The sequence below is a fragment of the Musa acuminata genome, chromosome BXJ2-3 (genome assembly GCF_036884655.1).
Source record: "Musa acuminata AAA Group cultivar baxijiao chromosome BXJ2-3, Cavendish_Baxijiao_AAA, whole genome shotgun sequence".
Classification (NCBI taxonomy): Eukaryota; Viridiplantae; Streptophyta; class Magnoliopsida; order Zingiberales; family Musaceae; genus Musa; species Musa acuminata.
In genome coordinates, this window is record NC_088340.1 from 33,462,294 (window position 1) to 33,477,325 (window position 15,032).

A 15,032-nucleotide genomic window follows, 5' to 3' on the forward strand; every position below is an offset into this window, starting at 1 on the left:
TACTATCTTAATCTCAACATTTTCATACATTATTTTCCAAATCTCAATTACTAAATCTCTGAGATGGGGTCTCAATCCAACACTCTTCCCATTATACTCCTTCCTCAAGTACAAGCTTGTCTCAGAATTCCCACTGACACTTCCCAGCCAACTCTCTCAACATCCTCCCACCCACTCCCCAAGAACACATCTCTTGAAGGTCCCCCAGGGACCATGTCACTTGCACCAACCTCACACTCCCTTCATTGCATTGCAGATCTCCTTTGCAAGGCCCAACCTCTCTCTCTCGCTCTTTCTCTGCAAGTAAAGGAACAGTGATCTTTGGAACATGGACTGTAGTGCTGTAGGTCCCCAAGATTGCAGTGAGAATCCACATTGGTCATCGTTCCATGCTTTCCTTCTCTAATCAATTCCACTTCCTCCTATAAAAATCCTTCCTTTTGCGTAATCTCTCCCTCCATTGTTCCTGGCCTGCTCGGAGGTGTCCATTGCTCCATGCTCCATGCCGCGTTGGATTGCAGGGGGAATCAACACTGGTCATTATTGCATGCGTTATTCCTGTAATTAATTCGTTCTTTTCTTATAGAAAAATCCTTCCTTTTATGTAATCCCTCCCTCCATTGTTCTTCGCCTGGTTTGAGGTGCCACTTGGTTCCTCGTTCTTATCCTGCTTTGGTCGCAGCCTCCAAACTCCACTTGCGGTTGCTTTAGCGTGTTCATCACATCCATTCTTTATTTGGTTGGTGACCTCCTTCCCTCTCTGTCATCGTTTTCTTTCGGCTTCGCTCTTGGCCATTTCTTCAAGGATTGTTCTGCTCGTTCCCGCTTTTCGGTAGAGAGTTCGTGGTTTTAACGACGCGTGGAAGGTTCCGCGTCGTCTTTTGACGGCCACCGTCCCTCCGGGAGTGGGTGACTCCGCTTTGTCGGAGTGGTTCGTCTGTTATCGCTTGTTTAGTCGCAAAGATTTGGTTTTTCGATCTCGGGAGGAGAGAAAGGGTTGCTGGTCGTCGTAAAAAATTGATTTTTGTTTGCTCTTTTGTGTCCCACAGTTGAGATCGGTTTCTTGCGTTGATCGAGGGCATATGATGGCGTTGCTTGCTGTGGCCGGATCGAGATGAGAGGTGGGGCGGGCGCTGCCGGGGCCGGCCAGAGCGAGGCCAGGCACCGATCGGGGGGAAGTCCGTGAGTGTCTCTGTTCTTGAGATGTTCAATTGCCTCGTGTTTCGATATAGCCATCTTGAATTCTTGCGTTCTACTGTCAAGTAATCATGAAATGCTTCCTTTTGCTCTGTTCTGTTCGTCGCTTCTTGTTTTGCCATCTTTGTGTTCAATGATTTGCTCAAGAAGGAAGTGTAGAATTGAAGTCGGCAGTGACTATTTCCCTTGGTTCCGATTAGTATATTCTGATGCTTTTGCTGCTATAGGATTGGAATTGGAGATAAACTACCATTTTAAGAATCAAGATTGACCCTAACAATGAATGCTTGCTGTTTCCGTCTTTGCTTAGCTTAGTTCATGGCTCTCCAGTTCATGTTTTCTTGGATTTATGCAATCATTCAGAAAAGAGATTTGAATCAAAATTTCTGAAGGAAGAATTCTTGGCTACGTTCCTATCATATGCTCCATAATCAGCTTCATCTGCTGTGTTAAATCTGCTCTTCTATTGTTGCAGAGTCATTTATCATTTTGATGTAGGTCTTCATCTGTTCTCTAGTTTCCTTGCATCATTGGATAGTCTCTTCTTCCCCTTGAACTGCTGATGCTCACCATGTCTTTGAGTTAGAAGCATGTTTCTGAAGGCTAATTTATGTTGCTTAGGTAAATCTGAATTTAATTCTATAGTCTAATCAATTAAGGAGGTTCTAAAAAGAATCGACTATGGTGGCACTTACAATGCATTTAAGTAAAATTAGTTTGAATTATACTATTTTCAGTTGTAGAATAATTGGATAGAGACTATATTAGCAGGAATGCTTTGGGACTAATCACATATGCTAGAATATAAAGAATGAAGAAAGTTCATCATCAAACATATAGTAGTTTGGCCATAAAGTCCTGTTCACAGGGAATCTAGCAATATTTGCTGCCTAGGCAGGAAGGCAGTGTCATCACTACAAACTATACCCTTTTTCGGCCACATCGACAGACACATGATGGAAAAACCTATAATTGCCAATATTAGATTTTGTGATACCATGTAACAAGGTTACATAATGTTCAGGTTTTTGTTGTGTTATTTTGGTCTATCGTAGATGGTGCTTTGTTTTTCAGGACATCTAATGCATGCTCCTAATTGAACCTTGATTTAAGGGGAAGTCGAAGGAAGAACGGCCGAGTGTAAGAAGCAACAAATCTAAACAAGGATGATGAAGGTTTAGATGAGTAGGCAAAATTCCATGTTATTTTGTAAGAAGTTTGACTAATTAATGGTAAAGAAACTAATTTTTGATTCGGAACAATGGCGAGTCAGGATGTATGAGTGTGTCATTGTGAGGTTAGCTGCCATCAACATGTCTTGTTACTGCATCATACTAGCTTCACTGCTGTCACCTGCTTCTCTAATTTCATGTATTCTGAATCTACATGGACCGATTAGATTTCCTAATTAGTCTTTCATCCTGACTTAGTGTCTGTGCAAACAAAAGGAGCTCTTGCAGAAGCAGTGACTTCAGACAAGCCGACAAGCCATTCAACAGTTTTTTTCCAGAGAGGAATTCATCCTGGAAGTTGCACACATTGAAACTTGGCTTGATACTCATTGTATTTTGCACCTTTTTGACCTTTCTCCACTCTCCTGCGGCTTATCATAATGATCATTCGTTGCATGCTGGCTCTAGGTAAGTGCCTTTTCCTGATCTGCTTTTCATTGCTGGACTTTAATCATCACACATGTTCTGTGCTTGTTTTCCACAAACAGATGATCATATTCCATGACTTTTTACTGTTTCTGCTGGGAATCTTAGCTTATGCTCGTCAGAAATGCCATTGCAGGACCAGGTTTAAGGATGTTGGATGGTTATGGGACAAATCCAAACCTGATCCGCGGTATGTGTCGCATTCGAATGTTGATTGGGCTCAAATCATGATGTGTGTGGCACAGATGGATGCCAGTAAAGGAAATCTGAAAATTGGCTTACTGAATTTTAACATTTCTGAGATCAACCAGTGGCGCCAACTCTTACCGAACGCAGGGATTTCTGTCATCCAACTTGATTATGCAGAGAGTAAGATTACTTGGGAGGTCCTTTATCCTGAATGGATCGATGAGGAAGAAGAATCCGAAGTCCCCTCTTGTCCAAACCTACCTGAACCCAAGTTCTCTAAAGGCCTCCATTTGGATCTCATTGCAGTCAAGCTTCCTTGCAGTGGCTCAGGGAGCTGGTCAAGAGATGTTGCTCGATTGCATTTGCAGCTTGCAGCTGCGAAAGTCGCTGCAGGGTCTCCGGCAGGCCGCCACCCTGTTCATGTACTTTTCGTGACCGACCGTTTCCCTATCCCGAACCTTTTTACGTGCAAGAACCTCGTCATGAGGAGAGGAAATAATTGGTTGTACAAACCAGACTTGCATCTGTTGAAGGAGAAGCTACAGCTTCCTATCGGATCATGTCAGCTCGCACTCCCCCTCGAGGCAAAAGGTCAGTATGATTCTCATTTCTTTTCTTTAATTTGCCTTTTTATTTGTCAGGTTTTTCTCAGATTAAAAGTTTAGGACTTGGCAGTTGAAAGGCTCATCAATTTCTCACTTGTACTTCCAATTAGCATCATTGAATCTGTAGAACCTAAACATGTTCACCTTCGACTCATTGTGATAACAGAGCGGCCGCAATCTGATACTCCTCACCGAGAAGCATATGCCACCATACTCCACTCTGCCAATGTTTATGTCTGTGGTGCCATTGCAGCAGCCCAAAGCATTCGGTTAGCAGGATCAAAGAGAGACCTAGTGATCCTCGTTGATGAAACAGTCAGTGATCACCACCGAGGCGGTCTCGAAGCTGCAGGATGGAAGATCAAAACTATCACAAGGATCCGAAATCCCAAGGCCGAGCGTGACGCTTACAACGAGTGGAACTACAGCAAATTCAGGCTTTGGCAGCTCACGGAGTATGACAAGATCATATTCATCGACGCAGACCTTCTCATCCTACGAAACATTGATTTCTTGTTCACTACGCCTGAGATCACCGCCACAGGAAACAACGTGACGTTCTTCAACTCGGGCGTGATGGTTGTCGAGCCTTCCAACTGCACGTTTCAGCTGTTAATGGATCATATCAACGAGATAGAATCCTACAATGGTGGAGACCAAGGTTACTTGAATGAAATCTTTACATGGTGGCACCGTATACCGAGGCACATGAACTTCCTGAAGCACTTCTGGTTCGGCGATGAGGAGGAGATCAAAGCGAAGAAGATTCGTTTGTTTGGCGCTGATCCTCCGCTTCTCTATGTTCTTCACTACCTGGGCCTGAAGCCATGGCTGTGTTTCCGGGACTATGACTGCAACTGGAATGTGGACATAATGCAGGAGTTCGCGAGTGATGTCGCGCATGCAACTTGGTGGAAAGTGCACGATACGATGCCGCAACACTTGCAGAGCTTCTGTCTTCTAAGATCAAAGCAGAAAGCTGGACTGGAGTGGGATCGGAGGCAGGCGGAGAAGGCAAATTATTCTGATGGCCATTGGAGACGAAACATTACCGATCCTCGTCTAAAGATATGTTTCGAAGACTTCTGCTACTGGGAGAGCATGCTATGGCACTGGGGCGATCCCAACTGGTTTGATAATGACACCACATCTAATCCCACACCAAAATCATAATCTTCCATTGTTCTTGCTTTGCCAATCTCGCTGAATTCTTTTCTCCGATGGACATAAAAGTTCTTAGAACTAGGCTGTTTAAGAGCTTCACAGGATAGATGATGCTCTGCAAATAATATATACGTATATATAGAGAGGTGAACATCTTCTTTTTGTTTACCTTGATATCATGCTTTGTCATGTTCTGTGGAGTATTAAGCTCCGTTTTCTGCTGTGGGTAATCTTGTATTGGTTTCACGAACTGTTTTGTTCTTCATGTCATTCCTATCTTTGAGTGAATTGAGCAGCGAAGACATGCAACAGAGTTGTAGCTGGGGAGAAGATGACAACACCTTACCTCTCATGGGCATGTGATTTCGAAATCCATGTTCTATCTGCCCCAAAATTGGCCTCAGAACATGCAAAAGCCTGAACACATCCCAACATGGAATAATGGACGGGGAATTCCAGTTCAGGGAAGGAAGAAACAGAGTGCTCTTTCCACTACTGTGCTACCACTTCAAGACAGAGAGTCTAAACTTGGATGCACTGCCACCCGAACATACAAAGTGCATTATTTCAGCTGACAGATGGTGAGCAGCTTCCAAATCAAGACAGAAAAAGACTTAGATTTTGGGAATTCCATGCTCAAGTCAAGGAAGGGATGGTGACACATGGTGGTGGAGCTGCAATGACACCTGCTTCTTAACCCCCCTGTTACATGCGAATGACTGTGACACATATCCGATTCCCCTAACACCCTTTCTTTATGTAACAATGCAGCTCCTTCCTCTTCTTGACCGTATCCAAGTTCTTTGCTCCTCCTTTCATGGCTATCTTAACACCACCATGTGTCCTCATGTTGTTCGTTCCATCGGTCATGGTTCTCATCTCCTCGCTCCGAGGGTTTTCTGTGGGTGAACTCGAGGTCGGATTCTACTCCACCTCTTGCCCAAATGCCGAGGAAATTGTTCGCTGGGTAGTCGCCGAAGCTGCAAATTCTGACTCTGCCATTCCTGCAGCCTTGCTGAGGCTCCATTACCATGATTGCATTGTTCGAGTACTCCGCTCTTCCACCTTCGTCCTTTTTACTGCTTGTGATTGCTCGAGCATGAGCGTTTCTTTGTTTCCATCTGTTTGTGTTCGAGGGATGCGATGGATCGATACTGATAAGAGACCCAGATGACGCCAGCCTAGAGAAGAAATCGTCAAACCACGCCGGGGTGCGCGGCTTCGACGTGATCGACCGAGCGAAAGCCAGGTTGGAAGCCGAGTGCGAAGGCGTCGTCTCCTGCGCGGACATCGTCGCTCTCGCAGCCCGCGACGCCGTCTTTCTGGTACAGACTGCAAGCCGAATGAATCATTGGGTGACGTTTCGCCTTGCGTCGAGGTTTCATGGGAAATCTTGCTGTGCATGAAGCAGAGCCGAGGGCCGTACTACGATGTCCCGACGGGGCGAAGGGACGGCAGAGTCTCCAACGTCTCCGACGCCTCCCACATGCCGGACATTCGCGAGTCCGTCGCAGTCCTCAAAGCAAAGTTCGCTAAGAAAGGCCTCTCGGAGAAGGATCTGGTCCTCCTCAGTGGTAATCGATCGACTCCTTCCTCTCCCATGCATGCGGCACGATCGATCCGCTACCTCGTTCCATCTAATCTGCAATGGCGTTCTTCCAGCGGCGCACACGATCGGAACGACGGCGTGCTTCTTCCTGGAGGACAGGCTGTACAACTTCTTTTTAGGCGGCGGCTCCGACCCCTCGATCAACCCCCATTTTCTGCCGGAGCTGAAGCTGCGCTGCCCGGCGGGCGGGGACATCAACGTCCGTTTGCCGCTCGACCCCGGAAGCGAGACGGTGTTCGACATGCACATACTCCGGAACATCCGCTCCGGCCTCGGGGTGATCGAATCGGACGCCAAGCTCTACGCCGATGCGTCGACGAGGGCCATCATCGACTCCTACTTGGGCTCCCTAAGTCCAGTGCCGTCCTTCGACAGGGACTTCGCGGAGTCCATGGTGAGGATGGGAATGCTTGACGTGCACACAGGCTCGCACGGCGAGATCAGGCGCGTCTGCTCCAGATTCAACTGAGCTCTCCGTCCTTTTTTGTTTTGCAATGCTCTGTGAAAAGGGACGTGTGCGGTGTGCGGTGTGCGGTGTGCGTATAATGGCATTATAGAAAATAGGCCAACATATCAATAATATACGTTTAATGAGTTTGACGAGAGCTGAGCGAGAGAAATTATGACACCCAATTTAATTTCTTTTTTTGGGTTAGAAATCGAAGTAGATTGAATTAATTTATAAGGTCACATATCTACTTTAACTCAAATGTTTGGATACATCAATCGAATAAATCGACGAGGGCTCATATTATTGCATGAGACGTCTCCACCGAAGTCATTTCACCTTGACGGTGCTCCTGTGTCTCGATCCAGCGACCAAACACGCCACCTGGGGGAGGAATGGGATTGCGTCACACGTTCTTTGCGATGGCCCCGCTTCATATACCCAATAGGAAGACGTCGTTTCCTGGTTGGTGGTGTAGGCCCGCCTGAGGATTTCTTGGCCGACGAGCCGCGTCATTTGCAACCTTGTCGTAACGGTTTGGGGTGAAAGCTGCGACCCGCGACCGAGCAACGGCGCGTCTTATCCGAAAGGGGCGAAGGAAGGAGAGGCGAGAAAGAACCGATGGTGGGGAAGAGACTCCAAGAACCCCCCAGTCCGTCGCGGTCCCGTTCCGACCCATGGCTTCTCTTCTCTCGTCTTCTGCCACTCTCCACCACAACTCCCTCTCCCTTACCTCCCCCTCCGCCGCCGTGGCGAGGGCTGGGCCGCATCGGCTGCCGCGGATTAGGGCCGTCAGCTCTGCCGAGCCCCAGAAGGAGACGCCCGCCAAGAGCTCCACTGAAGCGACCAAGACGCCCGTCCCCACGCGCTCACCTACTTCCTTGCCCAAGAAGCCCGTCTATTCGAGTATTCTCCTCTTCCGTCCTCTATCTCGTCAAGCCGATTCTTGGATTTTAAGATAAACCCTAATTTTCGAGATGAAAAATAGTTCTTAGCATGGATCATGTCTCTTCTCCGCATACGTGAACAATGTTATGCTGCAGACGATTTTCTTCGATAAAAAGATGTGATTTTGAGGATCGGAAGATAGTTGGTTGAACTGTCAGCTGAAGTCTGAAGATTAAATTGGTTTGATTAAAATTGATAACTGGCTTTGTTCTGGAGAATTTATATCCTTGATTATATTGAAAGAATCTGTTTTTCTAGTCCACATTCGTTTTTGTCATGATAAGCCAACATGTTGAAATATTCTACTGAAATTAAGCTTGTTTAAGTGTAGAAAATAATATCAGTTGAAAATTCTTACAAAAAATATCTCGATGGATGATTGGTCATGGAAAGAAGTTATGATTCTATATGAAAGCAACTATGTTTCCTCTTCAATTGCTGTGGGAGGGATGAAGTAGACTTTGCTCATTGTTCTTTTCTTGCAGTGAAAAAAGGGCAGATTGTGCGAGTGGACAAAGAGAAATACCTAAATAGCATCAATGTGAGCCTGTTCTGACATGCACTCTTCCTATCTGTGCCATTATTATGTTCTTTTTCTCCATTGTTATTTTGTTTATGAATGAGCTTCTAAGAACAAATTCAAGTTTCCTGATTCTCCAGTTATCCTAAAAGAATATATTTTCTTTGCTCTCTAAGCCTCTCCTTGCAATGTGTCATACATCAGCATTGTTGCATCGGCATTAGCTTTCCAAACTCTATTTAGTTACAAAGTGGAATTCAATTTTAAAAGCTATGGTTTGTGCATGTTGATGGTAGATAGATAGTTGATGTGCAAAGATTGAGATAATGAGAAAGAGGTTTTAGGTCATGCATGCTGGATTGACATAAGTTGCATATTTTTCTTATATTATGCAGCATATAAGTAAGGGTTTGGTGGTGGTGAGCGTTGACTACAGATGAGCCACATTGTCTGTCACAGCACAAACAAGATTTACAAAGCCTAAAGAGAAAAAGCGTAGAGAGGACAAAGCACTAGGGGAACAGAGAGCACAATGGGAAGGGGGAGGAGGATTTGTACAAATTGGAGGGTCGATAGATTTTGACTATAGAATTAAGTCATGGAATAGGCTGGAATTTGAAAAGCCAAGCCCTATCTTAAAAGGAATAATCGAGACATGTTATTCAACTTATGAAGAGTGTCATTTGTTCCCTTTAGTTGTTTGTCTAATTTTGTTAGGATTGAGAGCTAGATTTGCTTCTGCTGTTTAATTTTGAACAGAAGTTGATTCAAATTTTGTCAGATTATTTTCACAGAGTGGTTAAAAAGAACATTTAGCTGCTGACTTGCTTATATCTTTATTGAAGTTTGTGTTCATTACATTACGTTCTGAGTGCTTATACTATCATAACAAAGTTGTCATATGGATAACCAGTTATACTTTACATTTCAGTATCTGTCTGTTGGCCACCCTCCTTATTACAAGGGATTGGATTACATATATGAAGACCGTGGTGAGGTGCTCCCCACTTTGTTACACCTTTTTAGTTGATATTGGCACATTCAACTTGTTTTTGTCTTTCTCATGTTTTATTTCCACTTGCGTAATCAATCCAGTAGTTGTGCTTTTTTGTGCTCATATTGTATTCTATCTCTTTGCTGTTTACTTTGTACTTTTAGGTCTTGGAACTCCGAATTTTCGAGACTGGGGAACATGCTCTTGTAAGTAATTCTCATTCTGATCCCTGCTTCTTCTTCTTTATTTACTACTCCAAAGATATCCTTCTTCCTTAATGATTTTATGCTGATGGGCTTGCAAAGGCTCCTCTGGAGGCTTTTTGTAATATTACTTTGTTCATTTCAATTTATTTTGGATTAACCTTCATAACAAGTCTGGCCAGCTTCCAGTTTTTCTACTGTTAGTCTATGTTGAATAACAGTCAAATTCTTGTGCTATATAGCTACTATAACCTGCCTCTTTCCATATGTTGCTGTTTTATGCTATCCCGAAACTTGTTTCCCTCTAAGTTTATTTGGAGCTTTCTTAAGTACGAAAGAAGTGCACATAGCCAACTATTGATGAGCCTAGAGTGGTGGAGATCTAGTTGCTAATACTATTGATTGCTCTGTCAAAGTGTTTTTAAAAGCGTTACGTGCCAAGGTCTCGAAACGCCCGAGGCGCTAGGTGCTCGCCTAGGCATCCGCCCGAGCGAAGCAAGGCACTCCTGAATATTATAATTAAAATAATATGCAGCTAAATAGAAATATGCTAAATACGTTTATGGAGACTTATGTTAGAATTAAACTGCTCCAAAAGTATCTTGTTAACTAGGAATGATTTGCTCCTCTAAGACATCATTAAGTAAAAGCTAAGGGAGTTTCATGTATAAATCGAAGTGCATATTGTCCATGGTGTTGTAGATACAACAAATATATTTAAATTGCTCCAAATGAGTTGCTGCTCATCCATTCACAATTTAATTAACTAGAAGGTGAGGGAATGGACGAAGCAGTTTAATTAACAGGAAGGTGAGGGAAGCAGAGGGCGGTGAAAGAAACTGCAGTTACGAATGAACGAAGCTGCAGCGGAGGACGAAGGCAGCAGATGATGTTGTTGATGACGGCGGACAGAGCTGCAGTGTCAGATGGAGCGTGCAAAGGTGGTGAGCGAAGGCGATGAAAGAGGCTATCGTCGGCGGCAAACAGAGCTACTACAGTAGCAGACCAAGCTATAGTGGTGGGTGAGGTTTAGGGTTTAGATGAGCTGTAGTGGCGGACGAGCTGCAGCGATGGACGAGTTGCAGTGACGGCAATCGAGTTGCAACGACGAACGAGATTGGATGAGGCTGCCGATGATGGCGGCCAGAGCGAACAAAGGCGACAAATGTAGGGTTTCATTTCCCCTTTGTTTTCTTTTACTGGGTCGGGCAAGGGAGGGGGTTGGACGGTGTTAGGGTAACTACGTTAGTTGGTTCGATGGAACCAACTTATAAGTCTAATCGAACCAAAGTTTGAACCCAACCAAATTTGGCTCGGGCGCTTGCCCGAGGCGCTTGACCCCTGGGCTCAGGTGAGCGCCCGAGTAGTGCTTCATTGAAGCGTTGCGCCTAGAGTTTCTGCAAGGCGCTCGGGCCTCACCTTGCCGGAGTGCCCAAGTGCCTTTTGAAAACATTGCTATTTCAAAAAGTGTCTGGTACTACTTTGAGCTGCGTTCTTTTATCCGAGTCCTTTGGTTTATGTTGGCCAAATGAGTCTTAAACCTACTAGGAATTAAGTTCATGAATCCATGGACTATACGTGTCCATAAAGGAAATACCTCGCATGATAGCTTCTCATATTCTGTGAAGTATATTTACAGCTTATCTTCACTTAAACGAAGTCCTAGAGAAATCTATGGAATTTTATAGCAGTAGATAAGCAACTAAAGGCATTGTAGGAAATAGCAGTAAAAAATCTTGTTGAGTTTTTGTAAGTGTTGTTTAAGTTTCCAGTATTCTGCATTTGATTACTGTAACTGAACTAAACTGCTCAAAATCTGCTCCTTTTCCATTCTGTTTATGGCCTTTTACTATACCTTTCTCTGATATATACCAAGGTTCGCCGTATCGTACCGTACCAGTGTTTTGACCCGGGCTCGATACCGGTATGGTACGGTGTACCGAGCGGTACACCCAGCTACAGTGTGCCACAGTGTGCTACAGTGTGCTACAGTGTCGGTACGGTATAGTGCGGTCCGCGTACCGTTGGTCTGTCGGACCGGTACGTACCGCCCGTACCGGGCGGTACAGTCCGGTACGGCAAACCTTGATATATACTACTTGAGTTGTAAATGAATACTTCAGTTGAAAGCCTGTTTAATGTTTTGCTTGAAAAATCACTTGTAGCTTATAGGGTTTGACATTTATATCATCATACTGTCACGTACTTAGCTGAGATTGCCTAAGGTATGCGGCACCCAAACAATATTCATCCACAAGGGTCATCTTAGACCTTAACTTCGTGCAATCCACAAAGGACTTGCACAAAGAAGAAAAATGTTAGAGAAACGGACATGTGGGTAATAAGATAACTAGGATCGCAAGAAACCCAAAGCAATTTGCTTTTACTCGACACAAAAAGCTCTCGGAAATGGGTTGAATGACCTCACACAAAGGGGGGAGGGTTTGAAGGCAGGTGCATGCCCAATGTTCACATAGCACTTTCGTCGAACAGAATGCGGGCACACTAAAGATGTTGCGCTACATCTCAGACATATAACCAAGGCCCCATCAGGTCTAATGCTACCCAGGGGGTTCTAGGATGCTGAGAACATTTCGCACTGTAAGAAGATCAGCTAGAAACCAGCTTATGGCACCTAAGAACTGGTTTGTTTTGGCCATTTTCCTCTCCGTGTGACGCCGCATAGTTAGAAATATTCCGAGTTCTACAAAATAGAAAAAAATAAAACAAAAAAATCAACAACAAATCAAAATGAGGTTGATGGGTACTTTCTACCCTATACATGCTACCTACAAGAAAACACTTGAAAACACTAAAAAAACAATGGGAAACAAGAACTGAAAAGTGTTATGAGCATGCGTTAAAAATCTTGACTTCATTGCTCCATGATGGTGCATCCAAGCTATATCAATGATTGATCATATATTCTTGAAGCTTTTTGACCCAATCCTGCCAAAAGTTATGGTTGGTTATTGAGGTTCATGGAAAAAAAACTTGTCACCTTTCTTCTCTTTGTATTATATAACTCAATCAAGTGTTCTTGTCACAATCCAACCTGATGGGATAACTAGCCTGTCGAACATCTTGACCGCATTGCTTCATGATGGTACATCCAAGCTATATCAATGATTGATCACATATTCTTGAAGCTTTTTAATCCTGCCAAAAGTTGGAAAAATACTGATCACCTTTATTCTCTTTCGATTATATAACTCGGGCCAAATTGTTTGAGGTTCATGGAAAAAACACTTGTTATCTTTCTTCTCTTTGGATTATATAACTCAAGCAAGTGTTCTTGTCACAACCCGACTTGATGGGATAACTGGCCTGTCGAACATCTTGATCGCATTATTTCATGATGGTACATCCAAGCTATATCAATGATTGATCATATATTCTTGAAGCTTTTTAATCCTGCCAAAAGTCGAAAAAATATTGGTCACCTTTATTCTCTTTGGATTGTATAACTCAATTCAAAATGCTTAATTGACATCCTCGTTAAGGCCCAATATAACGATGTGATAATTGACTTGTCAACTTCGTTTAGCCCAAACTACTGGTCAAATACTTAAGCTGAAATTGATAATAGTATACTTAGTAGATCCTTATAAGTGAATCTTAGTTTTACCCACTTTCGATGTGAGACTAATCGAGGTTTTACAGTTAGCGGTTCAAATCAAATCGATAAGGATCGAACTGAATCAAACCATTTTTTCGGTTCAGTTAAAGTAAGGTAGTCCAAACTGGAACCAATTTGGATCTACCTAACGTAACTGATTTAAAACCGGATAATCCGATTCGGTTAATCGGTTTATAATTTTAACTTAAAAAAAAATTTATTAAATGAATCGATTCAATTTAATCAAATCGAACCAGAATCTTGGTCTAATTGGGTGACACGACAAGATTTGTGAAATTGAGCCCATGTCATTTGTAAAATTGGGCCTTTGAGTTGGTTTGATTAATCGGTTTGAACCAGTTAATAGCTTAGGATAGTGAACTCAACCTGATTGATATCTTTGAAATTAAAATCGGTTCAGCTTGAACCAGTTAACCGAACCACAGAAGAGTACCCTCAAATCAGAACTGTTTATAGCCTTCAAGATGGTGAATCGGTTTGGACCAAACCAGTTTGGTTCAGGTTTTGTTCCAGTTGGATTTGATTTTCCAGTTCAATTTGAACACCCCTAGTTACAATTCTTCTCAAGCTTGAGGCTATCTGAAATTTTATAAGTAATGCTCTAGTCTAGTTTGGTCTGATATACATAATGCTGAAGATTATCAAGCTGATTGTAGTCAAGTCATGTATGGCTTTGCTTGAAATTAGGCTTGATCTTTATCAAGCTAGTTAGCTTGATATGCCGTTCTAGTTTTTATTAAAATCATTTTGAGTTTGATCAGGGACTAATTTGATTGAACCAACCACTGGTGCCTTCTCCAGATATGATTGCTTAAGAATCAATCAAGAAGTCCAAGTACTAGCGCCAGTTGAAGTCTGGTTTAGTTTTTCTGTCACATGTTGCTAGTTATGAAAGTCATGGCAAAACCTCATCAGATTCAGCTTTTCTATAGTTGGCCTTTTACCTTGACAGCATAATACTTTCACTGTTAATAAACCTTCTGCCATTGGCTTGTTTGTGTAACTATGATTTTTATTAATGATGCATCTAAATCTATCATTCAAATGTATCTTTTGTTCGATCAGATCCTATTCTTCATCAGTACTTCCTTTATTTTGTTTTAATGATAAGTAACTTCAATCTCGATATGTCTGCCACTAGAGAGATTTCCTTTTTTGGCCAATATATGGTGTAACCAGAGGCTGGAATTCAATATAATTTCAACTTTTTTTATTTCTAACCACAGGTTGCTTGGGTAGGGATTCCTACTGCACCTGCATGGCTACCAACAGACATGCTTATCAAGGTTAACGCTTCTATCTAAAACACTTTTGACACTATTCACGTTGTAAGATTACCGGCATGTGTTGAATGTTCAGTGAAATTGGGGAGGACATACTGTAGGGACTAACTAGAGGAATGAACAGTATGTTATTACTGAAAGAAGCAGGAGAATGAGCTCAAGTGATTATATATCATCCACACATATATCCCTCACACTTATAACATCATTTTTGCAGTCGGAGAAACTCGACTACGAGAGGATGTGACCTGGGAGGGAGCTTCATCCTTATGTAGTATATTTGCAGAGATCAATGAAGTCATTCACACCAAAGTTGTTTCTTGTTTTTCTTATATGTTCAATGACACATATTTTGCAACAAAAATATTTGTTCCGTGAACACATTTTCGTTTGTGGTTTCGCACAGTGCTGTCTGGTGTGGGTAGTCCAATTCAAGTTTGGCTGCCTGCCTTTCTTCGTCAATGGGACAACTCAGTGTGTGTTCGTCGAGATGAGTTTCTTCGCATCTAATGTGGACTAAACCAAAACTCAGGTTTGGCTCGGTTTAATTTATCGAGTCAATTGGTAAGATTTG

The 15,032-nt window shown here is 43.0% G+C and overlaps 3 protein-coding genes across 9 annotated transcripts; all 3 read left to right on the forward strand.

Annotated features, from left to right (window-relative positions):
• Window positions 1-119: 119 nt before the first annotated feature.
• Window positions 120-4,987, forward strand: LOC135607790 (putative UDP-glucuronate:xylan alpha-glucuronosyltransferase 3). 6 transcript variants are annotated; one of them, XM_065099870.1, is made up of 6 exons: window positions 120-560; window positions 683-739; window positions 1,050-1,182; window positions 2,628-2,837; window positions 2,992-3,635; window positions 3,816-4,987. In XM_065099870.1, the coding sequence occupies exons 3-6, from the start codon at window positions 1,115-1,117 to the stop codon at window positions 4,820-4,822; spliced, it is 1,929 nt and encodes a 642-aa protein (XP_064955942.1). In that variant the 5' UTR covers window positions 120-560; window positions 683-739; window positions 1,050-1,114; the 3' UTR covers window positions 4,823-4,987. The 6 variants fall into 6 exon arrangements, with proteins under 6 accessions (XP_064955942.1, XP_064955941.1, XP_064955943.1 ...); XM_065099869.1 differs by having other exon boundaries at window positions 120-739; XM_065099871.1 differs by lacking the exon at window positions 683-739.
• Window positions 4,988-5,568: 581 nt separating this feature from the next.
• LOC103978478 (peroxidase 43) lies at window positions 5,569-7,025 on the forward strand. Of its 2 annotated transcripts, none has more exons than XM_018823409.2 (4): window positions 5,569-5,861; window positions 5,950-6,138; window positions 6,222-6,387; window positions 6,476-7,025. In XM_018823409.2, exons 1-4 carry the CDS (start codon window positions 5,631-5,633, stop codon window positions 6,889-6,891), a joined length of 1,002 nt encoding a protein of 333 aa, XP_018678954.2. In that variant the 5' UTR covers window positions 5,569-5,630; the 3' UTR covers window positions 6,892-7,025. The 2 variants fall into 2 exon arrangements, with proteins under 2 accessions (XP_018678954.2, XP_009392548.3); XM_009394273.3 differs by having other exon boundaries at window positions 5,581-5,861; window positions 6,225-6,387.
• Window positions 7,026-7,417: 392 nt separating this feature from the next.
• Window positions 7,418-14,947, forward strand: LOC135607791 (NAD(P)H-quinone oxidoreductase subunit O, chloroplastic-like). Its single transcript, XM_065099878.1, has 6 exons — window positions 7,418-7,776; window positions 8,304-8,359; window positions 9,270-9,335; window positions 9,497-9,538; window positions 14,402-14,461; window positions 14,676-14,947. Exons 1-6 carry the CDS (start codon window positions 7,548-7,550, stop codon window positions 14,703-14,705), a joined length of 483 nt encoding a protein of 160 aa, XP_064955950.1. The 5' UTR covers window positions 7,418-7,547; the 3' UTR covers window positions 14,706-14,947.
• The last annotated feature ends 85 nt before the right edge of the window (window positions 14,948-15,032 follow it).

Excerpts from the sequence above, each read along its gene's own strand:
- LOC135607790 (XM_065099869.1), top strand. The coding sequence starts at position 1,115 with ATGAGAGGTGGGGCGGGCGCTGCCGGGGCCGGCCAGAGCGAGGCCAGG. Across the intron at positions 1,183-2,627 it reads CACCGATCGGGGGGAAGTCC|TGTCTGTGCAAACAAAAGGA; the intron begins GTGAGTGTCTCT and ends ATCCTGACTTAG. Across the intron at positions 3,636-3,815 it reads ACTCCCCCTCGAGGCAAAAG|AGCGGCCGCAATCTGATACT; the intron begins GTCAGTATGATT and ends TTGTGATAACAG.
- LOC103978478 (XM_018823409.2), top strand. The coding sequence starts at position 5,631 with ATGGCTATCTTAACACCACCATGTGTCCTCATGTTGTTCGTTCCATCG. Across the intron at positions 5,862-5,949 it reads ACCATGATTGCATTGTTCGA|GGATGCGATGGATCGATACT; the intron begins GTACTCCGCTCT and ends TTTGTGTTCGAG. Across the intron at positions 6,139-6,221 it reads CCCGCGACGCCGTCTTTCTG|CAGAGCCGAGGGCCGTACTA; the intron begins GTACAGACTGCA and ends CTGTGCATGAAG.
- LOC135607791 (XM_065099878.1), top strand. The coding sequence starts at position 7,548 with ATGGCTTCTCTTCTCTCGTCTTCTGCCACTCTCCACCACAACTCCCTC. Across the intron at positions 7,777-8,303 it reads CAAGAAGCCCGTCTATTCGA|TGAAAAAAGGGCAGATTGTG; the intron begins GTATTCTCCTCT and ends CTTTTCTTGCAG. Across the intron at positions 14,462-14,675 it reads CAACAGACATGCTTATCAAG|TCGGAGAAACTCGACTACGA; the intron begins GTTAACGCTTCT and ends TCATTTTTGCAG.